This window comes from Leptonychotes weddellii, chromosome 2 (genome assembly GCF_054177405.1).
Source record: "Leptonychotes weddellii isolate Sample4059 chromosome 2, ASM5417740v2, whole genome shotgun sequence".
Classification (NCBI taxonomy): Eukaryota; Metazoa; Chordata; class Mammalia; order Carnivora; family Phocidae; genus Leptonychotes; species Leptonychotes weddellii.
The window spans coordinates 17,240,203-17,263,227 of record NC_138370.1 but is presented as its reverse complement, the minus strand read 5'-3'; the positions used below and the strand labels follow the sequence as shown (position 1 = coordinate 17,263,227).

Below are 23,025 nucleotides of genomic sequence, written 5' to 3'. Positions count from 1 at the left end.
ATTGGAAGATTGTACCTCTTAATCCCCTTCACCTCTTTTGTCTATCTCCCCTTCCCTCTCTGCAACCATCAGTTCTCTGTATCTGTGAGTCTGTTCCTGTATTGTTTTGTTTGTTCATTTTTTTTGCTGTTTAGATTACACATATAACCAAAATCATACAGTATTAGTTTTTCTCTGACTTATTTCACTTAGGATAATACCCTCTAGGTCTGTCCTAGTTGTCACACATGACAGGATTTCACGCTTTTATGGCTGAGTAATATTCCACTGTGTGTATATCTGTATACACACACACACACACACCCCCCACTTCTTTAATCCTTTCATATATCATGCATATTTAGGTTGTTTCAGTATCTTTGCTAATATAAATAATGAAGGGTGCATATGTCTTTTCCAATTAGTGTTGTTTTGTTTTTTTTTTTAAAGATTTTATTTATTTATTTGAGAGAGAGAATGAGAGCACAAAAGGGAAAAGGGTCAGAGGGAGAAGCAGACCCCCCGCTGAGCAGGGAGCCGGATGCGGGACTCGATCCAGGGACTCCAGGATCATGACCTGAGCCGAAGGCAGTCGCTTAACCAACTGAGCCACCCAGGCGCCCTCCAATTAGTGTTTTTGTTTTCTTTAGATAAATACCTAGAAGGGGAATGGCTGGATCCTATGGTAGATCCATTTTTAATTTTTTGAGTAAACGTCATACTGTTTTCATTGTGGCTGTACCAATTTACCCTTCCCACCAACAGTCTACCAGGGTTCCCTTTTCTCCATATCCTCACCAATATGTTATTGCTTATCTTTTTGATAATAGCCATTCTGACAGATACAAAGTGATATTTCAGTGTGGTCTTGATATGCATTTCACCATGGTTGCTGATGATCTTTCCATGCCTATTAATCACCTCTTTGTCTTCTTTGGAAAAATGTCTTTATAGGTCCTCTACCCATTTTTAATCAGAATTGTTTATTTTTCTGATATTGAGTTGGATGAGTTTTTTTATATATTTTGGATATTAACCCCTAATCAAATGTCATTTGCAAATATCTTCTCCCATTCAGTAGGTTGCCTTTTTGTTCTTTTGATGGTATCCTTTGCTGTGGAAAAGCTTTTTAGTTTAATGTAGTTCTGTTTATTTTTGCTTATGCTATCCATCTTTAAAAAGAGCCAAAAAAAAAAAACTGATGCTAAAACCAGTATCAAAGAGCATACTGCCTGTTTTCTTCCAGTTTTGTGGATACATATCGTACATTTAAGTCTTTAGTACTTTTTTATCTTATTTTTGTATATGGTATAAGAAGGTGGTCTGGTTTCATTCTTTTGCATGTAGCTGCCCAGTTTTCTCATCACCATTAATTAAAGAGACTGTCTTTTCTCCATTGTATGTTCCTGCCAACTTTGTCAAAGATCAGTTGACCTTATAAGTGTAAGTTTATATCTGGGCTCTCTATTCTGTTCCATTGATCTATGTGTCTGTTTTTGTGCCATTACCATACTGTTTTGATTACTGTAGCTTTGTAATGTGGTTTGATATCCGGGAGCATGATACCTTCAGGTTTGTTCTGTCTCAGGACAGCTTTGGCTATCTGGTGTGTTTTGGTGATTCCATATAAATTTTAGGGTTATTTGTTCTAGTTCTGTGAAAAATGCCATTGGTATTTTGATAGGGATTGTACTGAATCTGTATGTCACTTTGTGTAGTATGAACATTTTAACAATATTAATTCTTCCAATCCACGACATGGCATGTTTTTTCATTTATTAGTGTCATCTTCAGTTTCTTCCATCAATGTCTTACAGTTTTCTGTACAGCAGTCTTTCACCTCCTTGGTAACATTTATTCCTAAGTATTTTATTCTTGTTGATACAATTGTCATTGGGATTGTTTTCTTATTTTCTCTTTCTTATAGTTATTACTGTATAGAAATGCAACAGATTTCTGCTTATTGATTTTGTAGCCTGCAACTTTACTGAATTCCTTTATTTTAATATTTTATTTCTAATATTTTTTTGGTGGAGGCTTTAGGGTTTTCTATATATGGTTTCATGTCTTCTGCAAATAATGAGTTTTACTTCCTAATTTGGATACCTTTTATTTCTTTTTCTTGCCTAATTGTTGTGGCTAGTTCTTCCAATACTATATTAAATAAAAGTGGTGAGAATAGACGTCCTTGTCTTGTTCCTACTCCTAGAAGAAAAGCTTTCAGGTTTTCAGTGTTGACTGTGATGTTAGCTGTGAGTTTGCCATATGTGGCCTTATTACATTGAGGTTCATTTCCACTATACTCACTTTGTTGAGACTTTTTATCATAAATAGATGTTGAACTTTGTCAAATGCTTTTTATGCATCCATTGAGATGATCATTTGATCTTTTGTTTTGTTGATGTGGTTTATCACAATTGATTTGCAAATGTTGAACCATCCTTGCATTCCCAGAATAAGTTCCACTTGATTGTGGTGGATGATCCTTTCAATTTATTGTTGAATTCAGTTTGCTAATATATTGTTGAGAATTTTTGCAGTTGTTGGTTTTTTTGTTTGTTTGTTTCTAGTTTAGGTATCAGGGTAATGCTGGCCTTATAGAATTAGCTTAGGAAGCATTTACTCCTCTTCATTTTTTTTTGAAATAGTACAAGGGTAGGTATTAATTCTACATATTTGAGAGAATTCGCCAGTGAAGCCATCTGGTTTTGGACTTTGTTCGGAGTTTTTTGATTACTGATTCGATTTCATTACTAGTAATTGGTCTGTTCAGATTTTCTATTTCTTTTGGATTTAGTCCCAGAAGATTGTATATTTCTAGGAATTTATCCATTTTTTCTAGGTCTTCCAATTTTGTATATAATTATTCATTGTAGTCTCTTATGATACTTCTCTTCTATTCCTGATTTTATTTATTGGGCCCTGGCTCTTTTTTTTTTTTTTTTTTAATATGCCTGACTAAATATTTTGAAGTTTATCTTTCCAAAGAACCAGCTTAGTTTCATTGATCCTTTTTATTGTTTTTGTTTTGTTTGTCTCTATTTCAGTTATTTCTATTCTGATCTTTTCTGTTTTCTTCCTTCTACTAACTTTGGGTTTTGTTTGTTCTTCTAGTTCCTTTAGATGTAGGATTAGATTGTTGGAGATTTTCCTTATTTCTTGAGGTGAGCCTGTATCACTATAAACTTCCCATTAGAACTGCTTTTGCTGTGTCTCAGATTTTGGAATGTTGCATTTTCATTTCTATTTGTCTCAAGGTTTTTTGTTCTGTTTTTTTAGTTTCCTCTGATGTCTTCATTGACCCATTGTTTGTTTAGTAGCATGTTGTTTAGTATCCATGTGTTTGTGTTTTTTCCAGTTTTCTTCTTGTTAATTGATTTCTAGTTTCATACCTTTGTGGCTGGAAAAGATGCTTCATATAATTTCAGTCTTCTTAAATTTATGGAGACTTGCTTTGTGGCCTAACATGTGATTCTTCCAGGAGAATGCTCCATTTGCACCTAAGAAGAATGCATATTCTCCTGTTTTGGATAGAATACCATGTATATATCTATTAAGTCATTTGGTGTAATGTGTCATTTAAGGATAATGTTTTCTTAATAATTTTCTTTCTGGAAGATCTATCCTTTGAAGTAAGTGAAATGTTAAAGTCCACTACTATTTTATATTACTGTCAGTTTCTCCCTTTGTGTCTCAATATTTAGGTGCTCCTAGGTTAGATGTATAAATATTTATAAATGTTAAACCTTCCTGTTTGATCCTTTTATTATTATTTAATGCCCTTTGTTTCTTGTTATAGCCTTTGTTTTAAAGTTTATTTTGTCTGACATAACTATTGCTATTCCAGCTTTCTTTTCCATTTTCATGTATCTTTCATCCCTTCCCATTCAGTATATGTGTGTTTTCATCTGTAGTGAGTCTCTTGTAAACAGCATCTTGTTTTTTTTATCCATTCAGCCACCCTTTGTCTTTTGATTGGAGCATTTAGTTCATTTACATTTATAGTAATTACTAATGGGTATGAATTTATTGCCATTTTCTTAATTTTTTTCTGGTTGTTTTTATAATCTCTATTTCATTCTTCCTCTCTTCCCTTGTGTTGGTGACTTTCTTTAGTGGTACCCTTGGATTCCTTTTCTCTTGCTGTGTATTTATTACAGGTTTTTTGTTTGTTGTTACCAGAAGGTTCATATATAACAACCTATGTGTATAGCAGTCTTTTTTAAGTTGGTGGTTGCTTAAGTTCAAACACATTCTAAAAATAATACATACAAAAATACAAAAATAATACTCCCCTGTCCCACGTTTTATGTTTTTGATGTCATACTTTACATCTTTTTATTTTGTGAATCCCTTAAATGATTATTATAGATATAATTAATTTTGCTTCTTTTGTCTTTTAATCTTCATGCTATATAATTGGTTGATCCATTATTTTTACTCTATGTTTGTTTTTATCAGTCAAATTTTTTTCTTTCATTTTTTTTCTTATTTCTAGTTATGGGCTTTTCTGCATAAAGGAATCCTTGTAATATTTTTTGCAAAGTGGTTTAGTGGTGATGAACTCTTTTAGTTTTTTCTTGTCTAGGAAATTCTTTATTTTCCCTTCAATTCTGAATAATAACCTTGCCAGGTAGAGTATTCTTGGTTGTAGGTTTTGGGTTTTTTTTCTCTCAGCAGTTTAAATATACTGTGCCACTTTCTTCTGACCTGTAATTTTTCTATTGAAAAATCAGCTGATAGTTCTATGGGGGAGGGGGCTCCTTTGTAAGTAACTAATTGTTTTTCTCTTGCTGCTTTTAAGATACTCTCTTTATCTTTAATTTTTGACCTTTTAATTATAATGTGTCAGTGTGGATCTCTTTGGGTTTCTCTTGTTTGAGACTTGTGCTTCCTGGACCTGCATGTCTGTTTCCTTTCCCAGATTAGAGAAGTTTTCAGCCGTTATTTCTTCAAGTAAAGTTTCTACTCTTTTTTCTTTTCCTTCTGGGATTCCCTGTAATGTGATTGTTAGTATTCTTGATGTCTCAGAGATCCCTTAAACTATCATTTTTTTTTTCCTGTTCAGTTTGGGTAGTTTTCACCACCCTGTCTTCCAGATTGTTGATCCATTTTTCTTTATCATATAATCTGCTGTTTATTCCCTCTAGTGTAGTTTTCATTTCTGGTATTTTACTCTTCAGTTAGGATTGGTACTTTCTTATATTTTTTCTTTGTTGAAATTTTCACCTTGTCATCCATTGTTCTTCCAAGTTTAGTAAGCGTCTTTATGGCCATTACTTTGAACTATTTGTTAGATCAACCATCTCCATTTTGTTTCGTTCTTTTTCTGAGGTTTTTAGTTCTAGGTTTTCTTTTGGAACATACTATTCTGTCTCCTCGTTTTGCCTCTCTTTGTTCTTTCTATATATTAGGTAGTTCAGCTATGTCTCCTAGTCTGGATAGCTTTTGGTAGGGGATATCCTGTAGGGCCCAGAAGCGCAATCTCCATTGGCCACCAGAGCCAGGTGCTCCAAGGTTGCCAACTGTGTTGGCTGTGTGCTCCCTCTTGTTGTGGTGGGTCCACAAATGCTGTGGGCACAGTGGTAGGCAGGGATGGCCCCTAGCGTGAGTGGTTGCAAGGGGCAACCATGAATCCTGTAGGGTAACTGGTTGGCAGGAGTAACCCTTGGCCTGGAAGGCTGTGGGTCCTGACCTCAACTGCTGCTCGTGCGTTGGTAGGTGTGGTCATTCTATTTTAATATTTTGAGGATGCTCCATACTGTTTTCTGTACTGGTTGCACCAGTTTACAGTTCTACCAATAGTGCACAAGTGTTCCTTTTGTCCACATCCTTACCAGCATTTGTTATATCTTGTCTTGTTGAGGATGGCCACCCTAAGAGGCATGAGGTGATATGTCAGTGATTTTGATTTGCATCTTTTCGTATAACTGTTGCCTTTCGTGTGTCTTTTATGGGGAAATGTCTAGTCAAGTCTTTTGCCCATTTTAAATTGGATTACTTTTATTTTTGTTATTGTGTTTTTATAAGTTCTCTCTGCTTTTTTGGATATTCACTCCCTATCAGATATGTAGTTTGCAGTATTTTTTTCCCATTTCATAGGTTATCTTTTCACTTTGTTGGTTGTTTCTTTTGCAAAAGAAACTTTTAGTTTGATGTAATCCCACTTGTTGATTTTTTATTTTGTTGTTTGTGCTTTAGGTGTTACATCCAAAAAAGTCATGACCAAGACCCATGGTAAGGAACTTTTTTCCTTTTTTTAATTTAGGAGTTTCATTTTTCAAGTCTCACATATAAGTCTTTAATCCGTTTTGAGTTAATTTTTGTAAGTGGTGTAAGATAGGTGTATAATTTCATTCTTTAACATGTGAACATCCAGTTTTCCGAGGACCATTCATTGAAGAAACTGTCTTTCTCCAGAGTGTTCTTGGCTCCGTTGTCAAGTAATAGTTGACCCTATATGTTTGGGTTTATTTCTGAGCTCTCAGTTCTCTTCACTGATCTATTTGTCTGCTTTTGTGATAGTACCATACTGTTTTGATTACTATAGCTTTATGGTATAGCTTGTACTGCTTTTTTTCTTTTTTGTCAGGATGTCTTTGACTATTCAGAGTCTTTTGTTGTTCCGTATAAATTTTAGGAATTTTCCCTACTTCTGTAGGAAAATGCCATGGGAATCTTGGTAAGGATTTGCATGAATCTATAAATGGATTTTGGCAAGTATGGACATTTTAACAATATTAGTTTTTTCCAGTCTGACAACACAGGATACCTTTCCATGTATTTGAGTCGTCTTTAGTTTCATCAGTTTATTATAGTTTTCAGAGTAGAGATCTTTTACTTCCTTGGTTAAATTTATTCCTCAGTACTTTATTGCTTTTGGTGCTATTGTAAATGGGATTGTGTTCTTTATTTCTTTTTCAGGTAATTTGTTATTGTATAGAAATGGTACAAATTTTTGTATGTTAATTGAGTATCCTACAGCTTTACTGAATTCATTGATTAGACCTAACATTTTTTTTGGTGGAGTCTTTAGGATTTTCTGTTTATAAAATCATGTCATATATAAATAGAGAAAAATCTTACTTCTTCATCTCCATTTCTAATGCCTTTTATTTCTTGCCTGATTGCTCTGTCAAAGACTTCCCAATACAGTATTGACTATGAGTGGTGAGAGTGGGCACAATGTCATGTTCCCTATCTTAAAGGAAAAGCTTTCACCCTTTGACCATTGAATACTGGAATAGATGTAGACTTATCATATATGGCCTTTATTATGTTGAGATTCATTCCTCCTATATGTAATCGGTAAGAGTTTTTATCATGAAAGGATGTTGCATTTTTTCAAATGCTTTTTCTGTACCTATTGCAATGATCGCATGATTTTTTTCTTTTATTAATGTCATGTATCACATTGATTGATTGACACATGTTGAGTCATCCTTGCATCCCAGGTATAAATCACCCTTGATCATTGTAAATGATCCTTTTCATGAGCTGCTGAAGTCAGTTTGCTAGTATTTTGTTGAGAATTTTTGCATCTCTGTCATCAGGGATATTGGTTCATAGTTTTCTGGTGGTATCTTTTTCTGGCTTTGGTTTTCTGGTTTACAAGCCAACATTGGTGATGTTGGCTTGTAAAATGAGTTTGGAAGTGTCACCTGTTTGATTTCTTAGAAGAATTTCAGAAGGATCAGTGTTAATTTTACTTTAAATATTTGTTAAAGTTTACCAGTGAAGACGTCTAGTCTTGGAATTTTCTTCATTGGGAGAGTTTTAATTACTCATTAAATCTCCATACCAGTAATTAGTCTAATTCGGACTGTTTCTTCTCAATTCCAGTCTCAGTAGATTGTATGCTTCTAAGAATTATTTAATTTCTTATAACATTTTCCTGTTTGTTGGCATATGATTGTTCATATTAGCCTTTTATGATTCTCTGTATTTCTGTAGTATCAGTTGTAATATCTCCATGTTTCATTTACAATTTTGTTGATTTGGTTCCTCATTTTTCCTTGATTTATCTAATAGTTTGTCAATTATATATATTCAAAAAACTACCTCTTAGTTTGGTTAATGTTTTCTATTGCTTTCCTCTTCCCTCCTTCATTTAGTTCTTCTGTAATCTTTACTTCCTTCCTTATGCTAACCTGGGGTTCACTTTGTTATTCTTTTTCTACTTCTTAAGGCCTGGAGTTAGATGGTTTATCTGGGATGTTTTATTGCTATGAACTTTCTTCTTTGAATTGCTTTTACTGCATCTCACAATTGTTATTTGTCTCAAGATATTTTATTTCCACTTTAATTTCTTTGATTCCCTTCAGGAGAGTGTTGTTTAATTTCCATTTTTTTCTGCAGTTTTCCTCGTTACTGATTTCTAGTTTCATACCATTATGGTCAGAGAAGATATTTGGTATGATTTCAGTGTTCTTGAATTTGCTAAGAATTGTTTTTTGACCTAACATGTTCTATCCTAGAAAATGTTCCGGGCGCCTGGGTGGCTCAGTTGGTTAAGCGACTGCCTTCGGCTCAGGTCATGATCCTGGAGTCCCGGGATCGAGTCCCGCATCGGGCTCCCTGCTCGGCAGGGAGTCTGCTTCTCCCTCTGACCCTCCTCCCTCTCATGCTCTCTGTCTCTCATTCTCTCTGTCTCAAATAAATAAATAAAAAAAAAAAAAAATCTTTAAAAAAAAAAAAGAAAATGTTCCATTTACACCTGGGAAGAATGTATTCTCTCCAGAGAGAATGTTCTGTATATCACTGTTAAGTCCATTTTGTCTGTTGTGTTACTCAAATCTGCTTTTTCCTTATTGATTTGCTATCTGCATGATCTATCCATTGTTGAGTGGAGTATTAAATCCCCAACTATTACTGTATTGTTGCTTATTTCTCCTTTTAGGTCTGTTCATTTTTGCTCTATGTCTTTATGTGCTCTGACTGTAACATTGGGTGCATAAATATTTATAATTGTTACATCATCTTGATGTATTCACCCCCTTATCTTTTATATAATGACCTTCTTTGTCTCTTTTTACAATTTTTTAAAGATTTTATTTGAGAGAGAGATAACGAGCAAGGGAAGGGGCAGAGGCAGAGAGAGAAGCAGACTCCCTGCTGAGCAGGGAGCCAGACATGGGGCTTGATCCTGGGCCCCTGGGATCATGACCTGAGCTGAAGGCAGACGCTTAACTGACTGAGCCACCCAGGTACCCACTTTTTACAGTTTTTAAAGTCTATTTTGTCTGATACAAGTATAGCTACCCCTGGTTTTTTTATTGTTGTTGTTGGTTTGGGTTTTTTTTTTGGTTACCAATTGCTTGAAATGTCTTTCTTCACTTTCAGTCTACCTTTAAGTCTGAAATGGGTCTCTTGTAGATTATCATTTGAGTCTTGTTATTTTAATCCACGTAGCCTTTCTGTGTCTTTGGAGAATTTAATCTATTGACATTTAAGGTAATTATGGATAAGGATTTACTATTGCCATTTTGCTGTTTTGTGTTTGTTTTGTAGATCCATTTGTTCCTTGTTTCTTATTCTTTTGTCTTTGTGGTTTGATGTCTTGTCGTTATCAGTATACTTTGACTTCTCTGTCATCTTTTGTATAATTACTAAAGTTTTTCCCTGTGTTACCATGAGGCTTACATAAAATATCTTAAAATTTAACATCCTATTTTTAACTAATAGCAGCTTTAATTGAATTCCTAAGCTTTACACTTCTCACATCCTCACATTTTAGTTAATTAATGTTGCAATTTACATTTTTCTTATTGTGTAGTTAATATCAGATTATTAAAGATATGGTTACTTTTACTGTGTTTGTCTTTAAATTTCAAACTAGCGTCTTAAGTGACTTACACACCACCATTACCCTATTACAGAATCCATTTTTTTACTATTTATCATTACCAGTGAGTTTTACACTGCCTTCTTATGTTTCTATGCTATTAACTAGTGATCTTTTATTTTCACTCAAAGAGCTCCCTATAGAATTTCTTGTAAGACAGGTTTAGTGGTAATGAAATCACTCAGCCTTTGTCTATCTGGCAAAGTCTATCCCTCCTTTATTTCTGAAGGACAGCTTCACTGGGTATAGAATTCTTGATTGAAACTTTGGGTTTTTCTTATTTTGAATATGTCATCCCATTGTTTTCAGACCTGAAAAATTTCTGTTGAGAGGTCCACCTTTAGCCTTATTTGGGGTTCCCTTTTTTGTAATCTCTCTTTTCTCTTGTTGCTTTCAAAAGTCTTTGTCTTTGTTGGCATTTAATTGTAAAGTGTCTTGATTTAGCCCTATTTGAGTTCAACCTGTTTGGGTCCTTAGGGCCTCCTGGATCTGGGTATCTATTTCTCTACCCAGGTTTGGGAAGTTTTCAGCCATTATTGCTCTAAATATACTTTCTGTCCATTTCTTTTTCTCCTGGTATTCCCATAATGCAAATATTATTTGTTTTCATTGTGTCCTATACTTCCTGTAGCCCCTCTTCACTTTGTTTTCATTTTTTTTCTTTTTGCTCCTCTGACTGAATAATTTCAATTGTTTTTCTTCCAGTTTATTGCTTTGTTCTTCTGCATGGTTGAGTCTGTTTTTGAAACTCTTTATTGAATTTTTCCATTCAGTTACTATATTTTTTAGCTCTAGGATTTGGAGTGTGTTTGATGATTTCTATTTCTTTGTTGAACTTCTTGGTCATGTATTGTTTTCCTAATTTTGTTTAGCTGTCTGTGTGTTCTTACAGTTCACTAAACTTCTTTATGGGAATTATTCTGAATTCTTTATCTGACAGCTCACAGATCTCCATTTCTTTTGGGTCAGTTAGTAGAGCTTCATCTGTTTCCTTTGGTGGTATCATACTTACCTGATTTTTCACAAGATCTTTGATTCCCTAGGTTGCATTTGAGTAAGGGGTCTCCTCTTCCAGACTTAGCATGTTTGATTTGGCAGAGACATTTCTTACCAGTCAGCTCAGTCTGGGTTTCTGGACATGTCTGCTGATAACATCCTTGGGTAGGTGGGGCCTCCTATTAGAGTCTATTTTTGGGCAAGGCAGCTATTCATGCTCTGAGTTCAGAGGTATGTCAGGGACTGAGAATAGCTGGATAGCACTGCTGGCTTGGTTCCCTACTCAAGTCAGACTGTGGGATGGTCTTTGTGATTTCCTGGATTCTCTGGTTAGGCTTACTAGAAGGTTGGGACTGGGTATTATATTTAGCCTTTGTTGGGGCTGTGAATTATCCTCTCTGCCCTAGCAGGGCAGTAGGATGGAACCCAGGGCCTGCATAGGTTGTTTGGGGACCTGATTCAGGCAAGAGTTGCACTGAATATCCTGGTCAGATGAGACCACTGGTTTTGCTCTACAGACATGGAGAGCCATGTGCTGTGCTCTATTCAAGTGCCCTGTAAATGGGGATGTTGGGTGAGCTATGCAGTTTCCTGTGTGCTCTGGTTAGGTTCCCTGTGTGGGTGGGTTGAAGGTTGTGTTCAGCAATAAGTGGGGCTCTGAACTAGTTTTCCTGGTCGGGTGCAGCAGGAGAAGCAGCTCAAAGGCCATTAATGCTTTGTGGTCTTGACTCAAGCCAACCCATGCCTCAAGTTCCCTGGCCAAACAAGACCACTGTTTTTTGGTGCTATCAGTTCTGCCCACCTATTTCTTGGCTTAAGAGTTGCTGGATCACACAGCTTCCAGGTGTTTTTGTCAGCCCTTCCTGTCGGATGGTGCAGGAGGCCATGCTTTGTAGATGTTGGGGCTGGAGATGGCTAGGTCTCTGGTTACTGTGTGGGCAAGAGCCCACTTTAGGCAACTCCGAAACTTTCCTGAATAGATGTTCTGATCAGGAGGGTAGCTGTGGCTCAGCTCTTCTGCCAAGGTATGAGAAGACCAGGCACCAGGGCCAGCAGAACTCCTTCTTTGGGGACCCACATTTGGCAGGCCTGAACCCTGCCGAGTTCCCCAGATTGTGCCACTGACCTGGTTTGCAGATGAACAAAACCACTGGTTGGGACTATTACTTAGGCTGTGCTCATAGGAACTGTCTTCCAACTCCCAAGTGTTGGTTGTTGGAAGCCCCTCTCCCCTTCTCTTGTCACAGGCTCCTAGTGGTTGAGCCCCATGGCTTTCCCTGCAGTCCTTGTGGAGTGAAACCTGAGGGGCTCCAGCTAAGCAACCCACAACATTGGGTGGGTGGGAGGCTGGATGTCACCCATGGGCTCTCCCCCTAGAGGAACCATAGGCTCAAGGGGGAATCTCTCCATGTAGTACTGAGCCAGCCTGGGGGAGGAGCAATGTGGTCAGCATGTAGCTGTCCCTCTTACCCTTCTAATGCAGTCTGTCTTGGTCTCTCTTGTGCTGTGGGGGGCCTTAGCCTCACTCCTGAGCGCTCTAGGATCCTCTCAGTGGTATCTTGTCCATGAACAGTTGTTAGTCTTCTTGTGAAGGGGGGCAAAGTCAGAAACAACCTCTGTCACCATGTTGGTGATGTTATTCCTCTTCCCTCTCTTACCTTATTCCCATTTCAGCAAAATTTAATACCTTATTTAACAAATTTAACCTATTCAAAATATTGATGTAGGGGTGCCTGGGTGGCTTAGTCAGTTTAGCATATGACTCTTGATTTCGGCACAGGTCATAGTCTCAGGGTTGTGAGATTGGGCCCCATGTCAGGCTCCGTGAGCAGCAGGGAGTCTGCCTGAGATTCTCTCTCTCCCCCACCCTCCCCTCATTTGATTATAAAAGTGGGCCCTTTACATTTTAGAATGTAATGATAATTAAAAACCATGCAGTTGTAAATGTTATTTATCTCTGTCTAAACTTTCTCCACTAAGTTTCTTCAGATCAAAAGTTTATAATCAAACTCTTTTCAGAACTTTCAGCAGTCAGTGGTTACTAATGTTAAGTCATATTAACCAGTTACACAGTTTCTAAAACAATAGGTGATAAAACTTATTCTATTGTTAAATAGACAGGACAACCAAATTCTCTAGTTTTTAACTGGTGTTCTTCCTTATCAAAATGTTACACTGCTAACTTTGTTATACTAAAAGCATCAGGCTGGTGGTTGGCCCACACTGTCGTGGTAATGCAATCTCTGGAATAGTAATAAAAGGTTATTTTAAAATGCTATGTTTTATAACATTTATAATTTAAACTGTTATATTTAATATGATCTGAATTCATATTTTAAGAACCAAAGAGTAAATGTTGCTTCTATTTTATTAGGTATTAGACCCGTGTTAGAGAAGAAGTGAATTATGTTTCAGCATTTTTTAAATGATGAGATTCCAGAAAAAGGAAACAAGATTATAACAATTCAAAATATATTATTTAAGGAAAAGTTAAAGTGATCATTAAACCTGAAAGATAAGCTCAAGCAATTACAAAGCTCCTCAGTTAGAGACACATCTGCCAACCAAAAGGGGTGCGTTTCCACAGTGTGCTCTGTCACTAGAAATACTGGTAACAGGATGGAAGGCAATGTCAAATATTCTAGAAAACAAAATATATATCTGGAAGTGAAATACAGGGAAAGACTGAGGATAACAGGTTTGAGGGGAGAAGGAGTCGGGGCACTTTTTGAGCAGATGCATGCTATGACAAGGAAGATTTGTAATGATAACTCAGGTGATGGAAGAGGTCAGCACTACGTAGTGAACAAAACTTTCAGAGTCTAGAACAACATTTAAAATGGGGAATTTTTCGTTTATATATGTTTGATAAAAGAAATGGCTACTGCCTGTTCTTCAACATCTAAAGAAACTAAGAGTTGGACTTTTTTTTCCCTTTTCATTGCTACATTTTATAATTCTCAATGACATGTGCCATTTCTTGAATTATTTTTTATTTTAAATTGCACTGCTCCCTTATTTTTGGAAAGTGTTTCTTGTGTGTCCTTTATTTTGGATCCCCACAGGGAAACTTCAGGCAGTGAGAAACACCGCTTCATCCGAGTCACGGTCCTTGCCACTGTCTTCACTTGGTACACACTCCCCACCACTTGGAGACCGGCAGCTCAAATCCTCCACCCCAGACTCCTGATCACTGTTGGCCGACAGATCTGGATCTGAGCTTTTCAAATTGTCTTGGGTTAGAATGAGAGCAGAATCTTCATCACCTTGGGAAGGACTCCTGGATGGAAATGATTTCATATTTCCACTGTAATCCTGAGGAGTGTTGGCTGTGCTGTTGTCTGAGGTGGAAAACCCTGAGTGTTTGCTGGGTTCACTCTGCTTACTCTTCACTTTAGTGTGATTCAACTGGACTTTTTGAATTTTTTCCAGCCTCTAAAAAAAAAAAAAAAAACGGAAACATAAATAATTTAGCATTTATTACTTTCCAGCTGAGTATAATGTTAAGAACATGGGATTTAAGTGGACATGGGTTCAAAGCTAGATTTTATGACCTTGGACAAAATAGTTAGATTCTCCGAGACTTGGTTTCTTCATCTCTAATTAAGGAAGGTAATACCTGCCTTAGTATATAGATTTTCTGTAAAATGCAAAAAAAACAAGCAAAAAACAAAAAAAACTATGTAAAGCACCTGGCAATCAGGAGTCATCCTTCTTTCTATACCTGTAAGGTTTTACATAATGATTTTCATCCTATGAACTCAAAATACATTTTTTTTAAACATCAGGAATGAGGTGTTTATTATCTAAGTTTATAAATTAAGATATAAGTCAATTACCATAAACTGCCCCCCCCAAATATACAATTCGTTGGTTTTAGTATAGTCACAAGGTTACACAACAATTAACTACTACCTAATTCCAAAATATTTTCATCCCCAAAGAAAACCCCATATCCATTAGTAGTTACTCCCCATTCCCCCTTCCGACAGCCCTGGCAACCACTAAGTTACTTTCTAGCTCTATGGATTTGCCTAGTCTGAACATTTCCTACAAATGGAATCATAAACCATGTGTTCTTTCATGTCTGGCTTCTTTTCCCTTAGTTTATGTTCTTGGGGTTCATCCACAATGTAGCATGTATCAATACTTCATTCCTTTTTATGACTAAATAATACTACATTGCATGAGTATCCATATTTTATTTATCTCTTCATCAGATGATGGACATTTGGGTTGTTCAAAATACATTTTACCAGATTTCATCCTTTGGCATCAGCAAGGGAGGTGTTAAAAGATCAAGTATTACCTAATCATTTCAAAAGCATTCACCCTAAGTTGTTGTGTGCAAAGAGCATTGTACTGGGCAATATAAGTAACAGAGATAAATACAGATCCAGCCATAAGGAACTTGGAGTATGGAGGCAGAATTCAGGTAATGTAAGAATTTGGAAGAGGTCAAAATAATTTTAAGAGGGCAGGTGGGATGGCTAGAGGGAAGAGATCTGAATAAGCTTCAGGAATGAACGAGCATTTTAACAGGACTGTGAAGGAATTAAACTGGGGGGTTGCTGGTGATGGTTAGAGCATTTATGGCAGGAGGGACAGTGAGAAGAAAAACACAAAAGTAGGAAGAGGTCATTGTGTACAAGAAGCAGAGAACAGTTAAATTTGAGCAAGGGCAACAACATGGATGGAACTAGAAGGTATTTTGCTAAGCAAAATAAGTCAATCAGAGAAAGACAATTATCATATGATCTCACTCATATGTGGAATTTTCTAAGAAACAAGGCAGAGGATCATAGGGGAAGAAAGGAAAAAACAAAGTAAGACAAAACCAGAGAGGGAGACAAACCATAAGAGACTCAATCTTAGGAAACAAACTGAGGGTTGCTGGAGGGGAAGGGGTCAGGGGGTGATGGACAGTGGGGAAGGTATGTATTGTAATGAGCACTAGGTAGTATATAAGACCCAGAATCACAGACCTGTACCCCTGAAACAAATAATACATTATATGTTAGTTAAATAAAAAATTTTAAAATTTGAGCAAGGACAATAGTAGAGAATAAAGCTGAAAGGACTGATTACTGAATTATGGGAAAATTTAAATGCCAGACTAAGGGGTTTTGACTTTGTTATAAAGGAAAAAGAGCCAATGTCTTTTAATTAAGGTTTTTCTAAGTAAATTTTTTTTTTCATTTTTAGTATTTTAACAAAAAGAATATTGGAACAGACCAGGAGAATCCTAAGCTTTTCGTAAAGCTTGGGTACCTTTAGGAAGAGGAAATAAAACTGGCCTACTGATGTTGTGAGTGGACTTAAAAATGGCAAAAATCATAGAGGCTTTTACCAGAGCTCCGGAATCCTAAAAACCTAACCTTTGCTTCATTTCAGTTGTCTCTGTGTTCAAGGTCTGTCAGCCCTGGAGGAAATTCACAATCACTGTGGAGCTCGAAAGATTCTCCATCAGAATCTCTGGGCTTAGAGCCCTGGTAGTAGGATTTTTTGTGAGGTGATTTTGATGCACAAAAACTATTGCTCCAGTCATGTAAACTTAAGGTCGAGCTCTCCATACAGGATCAAAGATGGTTTGTTTTACCCTTGCAGATTTATAATAGATTAAGATTTATGCTTGATTTCAAAAATTCTCAAAACCAACAGTTTACTAGTGACAGAATTTGTTTCATCCATCTGGCTCCTGTATGGACTTGAGTGTGCAACCCTAGACCTAAGTTCTTCCGTGGTACTTCTATCTTGAAAGGTGATGTTTCCTGGTAATGTTATGGGAACAACCAGAGAAGTCAGCCTCACCAGCTACCTCTACATGACTATCTATATTGGTGGGGTCCCTGAACCATAGTGCATGTCCCCCAGGCCATCATTCTCAGGGGTGACTATCCATTAGTAAAGGAGTAGACTTTGTTGGAACTCGTCTTGTGATAATTTCATCAACTTTCATTTCATTAGACATTACCAATCTACACCACATATGATCTTAGGAGCGGGGAGAAAAGGCCTTTCATCTTATTTTAATATTTAGTCTCAATTCAGAATTCTGGTCCAGACCACAGGAATTGGTTGCCAGTTCTTGAGCAAGTGAATGACCTGATGATGCCATGGAGTTTTAAGATGAGTGAAGCAGAATGAAGCAAAGAATCCAAGTGGTTTTAGTGAGCAACTAAACCAGTGGTATCACTGGAAACAAAGTTATATAATTAGCAAAAATATGTATATTATAACCTTCCTGGCCAATTACTGGGAAATTATAAAAGCCAAAAATTAGGCTGTTGCTAAGTTGGTCTCAGCTATTACCATTCATAGGCTAATGTAATAATAATATTCTAAAAAGTAGAGAAAATTTTACCACATGTGCATATATCTGATTTTGTTCTTTCACTCTGAATCCCATTTTTTAATGTACCTTTCAGAAAGAATTTTAGTTCTCTCAAATAACAGTAATAAATAAAACCTGATCTATTCTAGGAATAACCGACAAGTTCAGCAAACCATGTGAGTGAGCCCCGAGCCAGGTATCTAGGTGGGGTTCTGTTTCAGGTTATCCACTTAGCTAAAAATATGAAATGGCTATGTTGCTGCGTTCACATATCCTGAGTCATGAGAGGTGTTCATGGAACAGTGGTTGTCAAGAAATAAGCATCAAAAAGAGACGAATAAGAACGAGCGTGTCTTACTTCTTCCAGGGCCTCTAGTTCTTCCTGCAGCTGCTGGGTCTCCTCCTTCACTGCCATAAGGTAATCCGTAACAGACTGTCGGGGCTGCAGTCCCTTTTCAAAGCGATTGTACATCCCATTCCAAAACCTGCAAAAGATGGCAGAGCTTTAGGATACTGCCATATCAGTCTGTAAATTCACTCCCTCAAGTCTTCTAAGGTATCTGTAATGCCGGAGTCCCAAAGTCCTAATGATCACGAATTACGGGCTCAAAGACGACACTTACTTAAGGTAATGATTTCATGTTGATGTTCTCTTTTTCTTGGGTCAGTAAATTTCTTTCAGGAGGATAAATTCATGGTGAGTCTACTTGTACATATGGTCCTGAAATAAGAAGGCCTGTATCTTTCTAAAGTAGACCGAAGTAGCCATATTACCATATTCTTTTTTCTTTTTAAGAAAATGGCTCTTAGTTTTGAAGTAAACTTGGAAAATTAGTGATTATATTAACATTTAGAATCTCTCAGTTGCAGATTTGAGGGTTTTGGCTTGTCTTTTTTTTTTTTTTAATCACAACCACCAAAAATTGACATTTCCATTTGCAATAAATCTTTCTTCTTTTATCCTACACAATAAAGCATACTGGATTGCAAAGAATAAATAGTATTATCACAGGGATGTCTGTAGATCTATGCTTTACTTAGAAAAGTACTTTGAGGGCAGGGTTTTAGTATCATTCATTGTTTTATCCATAGTGCGTAGAATAGTGCTGGACCCTCTATAACATATTTGTTGACTGGCTATTACTAACAAATTAGGAGCAATACAATTGATTGCATTGTATCTCAACAGCTCTCAAAACTGCTGTTTTATGGCTTTTTTTTTTTTTCCAGTGTGACAGTAGTCTTTAAAATTCTGGGCAAATAATTAGATAGAAATAATTAAGAACAAAAGCAAATTGATGAGGGGGAAAAAAAAAACTATAGAGGAAGCCACTAAGCACTAAGTGTGTTTTCGGGGGTGCATAGGGAGAAAGAATGTGGTTTCTCAGTTTGTTCTGTGTAAGTTTGTCTTTTTGCTGACCTCTGAGACATCCTTCACATCATACAACTTCCACATAGAGAAGCCAAAGGATAAAATATAACCTACATCTCTAATAGAATCTGTAGGATGCCACCCTGCTCTCCCCATCCCAATATATATACAGTCTTAAAAATAATTTATTTCCACAGGGAAATAGTTCCACTAGGCAGAGTTTCAGCAGAAAAAGAAGGTAAGCTAAGTCATGATCACTATCTAAACTTGTGATTCCACATTTAACTTACAAGACACTTGGTTTACCTGGTCCATCCTTTCCTCTATCCTTTCTTGCTTCCTTCCTTTCTTCTTCCCTCCCTCTCTGTTTTTTGCTTCTAATAATACTGGAACTTACATTTTTAAAGATCATTATTATAAAACATTGACTTCTAAAGAGAATTCCATATGTAGGGGGAAGGAAGGGGAGAGGGGACACTGGCAAAAATACCAGATCAGGTATTTAAAGCATCCTCTTTTAGTGTGTTTTACATCCAAAAAAAAAGCCTTGAGGCTCAGTGTTCATCTGCTTTGGCCTCCAGATGTTAAACAGTGGCAGAATCTAGGTTCATAAGCATACTGAGTAAGGTCCTAGAGGTTTACATACTTGTACATGAAGTTGAATGGCGTTGAGGGGAGACAAAGGGTTCCCCAGGTCTGACTGTGATCAGCTCTAAATAGAGGATTCATATAGTCAGCCCGATTCTTCCACAGGTGAGCCCATAAAGAGTATGTTCTTTCTTGAATTCTGTTATAAAGAAAAGAAGCCTGAAAATGACCCATCTTGGTTCTTAGCAATTGTAGATATGTAATATTAAATCTGGAAAGGGACCAATAATTGTTAGATGAATATCCCATGTCCCTGTTCTGTAGCAGGGAAATTTACAGTCTGTGTGTCCTCATGATCTAGCAGAAGGGCACTGTAAGAGTCTCAACTTCTCTGCCATCTGAACTGGCCTGGACAAGATGTTTAATTCCTCTGAGTGTAAAACAAAACTTTATGTATTTGGGGGAAATTTTTCCCCAAATAATCACTGAAATTTTATTATTTGCTAGGTACTATTTAAATGCTTCACCTGTTTTCTCTCATCCAGCCCTCACTGAACTCCTACGAGATCTGTCCATTGTACAGGTGAGGAAACCGAGGCTAAGAGAGATTGAGCAGTTTCTCTCAAAGTCACATAGTCACAAAGACACATAGTGAGTGGAATAGCCAGGATTCAAAGGCAAGCAGACACCATTAAAGTGATGGGTCTGTCACAGCAAAGCACAAAACTGTCTAGGAAAAGAGGTGAGCTTGAAGGAAGCACTCTGCTGCTTTTCATCATTTACCATTTAGCAGGAATCACACTTGAAGTTCCTGAGAGAAAACAAACTAGTATGCACCTGAAAAGGCCATTTTCTTTCTGTTCAGACTATATAAAACCAGTAAAGCCCATTTTACTTGAACTGATCATTTCCAGAATTAAATCTGGTATTATATACACCACAGAGTTAAAATCATTTTATGAAAATTTCAAAACTGTTCTCTCATTGCAATTCATAAAGCACTTTGCTGTTCAGTTTTTGACTTAGCAATTTATTTTAAATTCTACATTTCACTGACTTTCCTCCTGGTTAAAAACAATACAGTTTTAATCTGAGTAAAAGAATGACTGGAGTTTCGAATTTGCTTTCCCAGTTAGATTTGCAATTCTTACTCGGAGAGTATATCCACTGAAGATGTCTAACTTTTTCCTTTTAAGTACAAAAATTGCTTCCTCTGACTCCAGGAAGTTTCCTTTCAATGTGAGTGCATCAAGTCTGCCACCCTGTCTGTGGATGTCAGTGGGGCAAATGACCTTGTGTCTATCTTTATCAGTCACTGACATTAAACCGTTTATGAAGTGATGTCAGGAAAAACAAAATAACTTTCATCTGCCAGTATAGATACGTGGCTAAAATAGTCTCCAGAATTTTAAAATGTCATCTGAAATTCTCAATCACAAAATCCTTAGATAAAAATTAAACAGCAAAACACTTACTTGAGCTCTTGTCGCTCCTTTTGGCTATTACATAAGAAGTTTCCAAACTGGCAGGAATAAATGTGATGTTGAATGTGAATCAAAAATCTCTCATTGAACTCAAAGGCACAGGGAAATTGTTCCATTAACTGCCAGACACACTCAATGAACTGATCAATAACTGGAGAGATTTCTTTTGGATCACCATCTAGATTGCCATATCTATACAACAAAATATTAAGAGACTTTATAGGAAGTTGAGGTTTTTTATTTACAAAGCTATAAATGCAAAAACCCTAGTTTACATACAAGAAGACCTAATTTCTAGACAAACCTTATAAACCTGGGGTGCAGAAGTGGAAAAAATTAACTTCTTAAATTCCACTTTCAAGAGAAACTGTACTGAAGGTCTGGCTAGAAAAGGGACGTACAGTTACAAAAGAAAGCATTAGTGCAAGAGAGAAAATTCAAGGAAACTTGCCATGGCAAAAGAACATTCTTTTTTTTTAAGAGCATTCTTTAATTCAAGTTGTAAAAGTACATTCGCGACTTTTGAAGTAAATCTTCCGCTTTTTTAATAGAGCATTCTTTAATTCAAGTTTCCCAAAAGTACTTCAGGACTTTTGAAATAAATCTTCCACTTTATTTAATTAGCAATTTGTGGGAGTGTTAGAGTTTTTTGCTTTTGCACTGTTTTGTTGGAAGGGAAGAGGAAGAAAGACAACTTGAAAAAAATGTGGTTTCCCAAGTTTCTCAGGATATTTTTAGAGCAATGTTAAAACCTGTCCCGTAATTTATTTTCCATGTGACAATTCCCATACTCCCAGACTCCCATACCTTTATATCTCCCATCTTTGTTTTTCAAGAGTACATCAGAAGCTTCTCCCTCACATTTGTATTGATTTTTTTAAGTAGGTTCCATGCCCAGCATGAAGCCCACCATGGGCTTGAACTCACAACCCTGAGATCAAGACCCAAGCCAAGATCAAGAATCAGATGCTCAACTGACTGAGCAACCCAGGCACCCCTTGTATTGATTTTTAAATGAAGACTGCCTAGTCCTTTACACTATCATGTGAATTTTAGAATCCAAAAGGGTTATTTGGGTGCCATCAAATTCAAAATAACAATATAGAACCTCATCTGCTCAGCAATGGATGACCAACTTTAGGAATAGAAATGAGTAAAGATCAGTTTAGGAGTTCTTCCAAGAGTGAAAACATTAGAACTGGAAACTTCTCAGAAGTTTCAGTTCCACTCAACTTGGTAGCTTTAAAAAGGGTTTCCTCGTAAAACAATTATATAGCTAGTCTTTGTCCATTTCCACATTCTTTCTGTCCATTATCCTCTATCTCAGAGATATTGCTGCCACTAGATGGTAGAACTTCATGATACAATGTATACAACAAAACTTTAACTTTTTGAATAAGATACACAAAATAAGGCTATTTTCCCCACTAAATTGAAAACTTCAGAAACAGAATTTTTTTGTCCTACACATTCAAAACAACAGATTTTTAAGTATTTTTTTTTACCTGTGATTAAACTTATGACCAAAGGAAATCCAGTCCTTTTCAATTAATACCTATACGAAAAAGAATATAAATATCATGGAGAGAAGAAAACAAGGAAAAATAAGAGACCCCAACCAACAATGTTGAAGGATTCAAAGGATCTTGGAGAAGTCACTACCCTCAGGTAGTGCAGATGAATGCACACTCCTTGTCCACCAACACAGATGTGTAGCAGAAGGACAAGCTGAAGGTCATCCACAGGAAAAATAAGTGGGAATGGACATTTGAAAACGTAATAGCAGCACCCACTGAGTGTTTTCTAGAAACACTGGTCATAGTGCTTCATATATAATCTCATTTCACTGTGGGACAAGTATGATCACTCATTTTTCAGAAGGGGAAACTGAAAAAGAGGTTAAATACTTCTAAGATCACGCTACTAAGAAGTGGTTGATGCTACCTCATAACCTAGTTCTTTCTACACCAAAGCCCATCTCTTAACCAACAGGTCTCAGGGTAATATCAAATACCAACCTTCTTACAAGAACAATTAGGAATATATTCCTGTGATCTTTACTACACATTAGAAAAATCCTAAAATGACAGGTGTTGGGGACATAATAGAGGAGTTTCAGCCCTGCTTTGGAGTTGGGGTAACATAAGTTTACAATCTCAAATTATCTGGATTTTAAAAAGAATCAAGTAATACAGACCGATCCCATCGCTATCACCAATGCTCTAAAATGGCCAGAGATTTCCCTTAAAAAATATGGAGTGGTTGAAGTTTGCCCTTGACAACACGTAAATTTAATGGGGCAGAATCAAAAAGAGTCCATGGTGGTAGAGGATGGTATGAAGGAATGTGTGAGCCAGAAACCCTCCAGTCTCCAAATGGAAAGGAAGGAACCCTAACCTCAGTCCAGGGGAGGGGTCTGAAGCTGGAG

The 23,025-nt window shown here is 36.7% G+C and overlaps 2 protein-coding genes across 2 annotated transcripts in view; one reads left to right on the top strand and one right to left on the bottom strand.

Moving 5' to 3' along the window:
* Window positions 1-23,025, top strand: part of SLC7A2 (solute carrier family 7 member 2) — a 363,691-nt gene that overhangs the window by 114,959 nt on the left and 225,707 nt on the right. The gene's annotated exons all lie outside the window — the stretch shown is intronic.
* The window catches only part of MTMR7 (myotubularin related protein 7), a 105,186-nt gene continuing 95,330 nt past the window's right edge, over window positions 13,170-23,025 (bottom strand). Inside the window, exons 10-14 of the mRNA XM_006744844.3 lie at window positions 22,103-22,152; window positions 20,589-20,789; window positions 19,172-19,312; window positions 17,512-17,638; window positions 13,170-14,254 (exon numbers count right to left, since the gene is read on the bottom strand). Of these exons, the coding sequence (XP_006744907.1) occupies window positions 13,892-14,254; window positions 17,512-17,638; window positions 19,172-19,312; window positions 20,589-20,789; window positions 22,103-22,152 (882 nt within the window). The 3' untranslated portion in view covers window positions 13,170-13,891. The remainder of the gene's footprint in view (window positions 14,255-17,511; window positions 17,639-19,171; window positions 19,313-20,588; window positions 20,790-22,102; window positions 22,153-23,025) is intronic.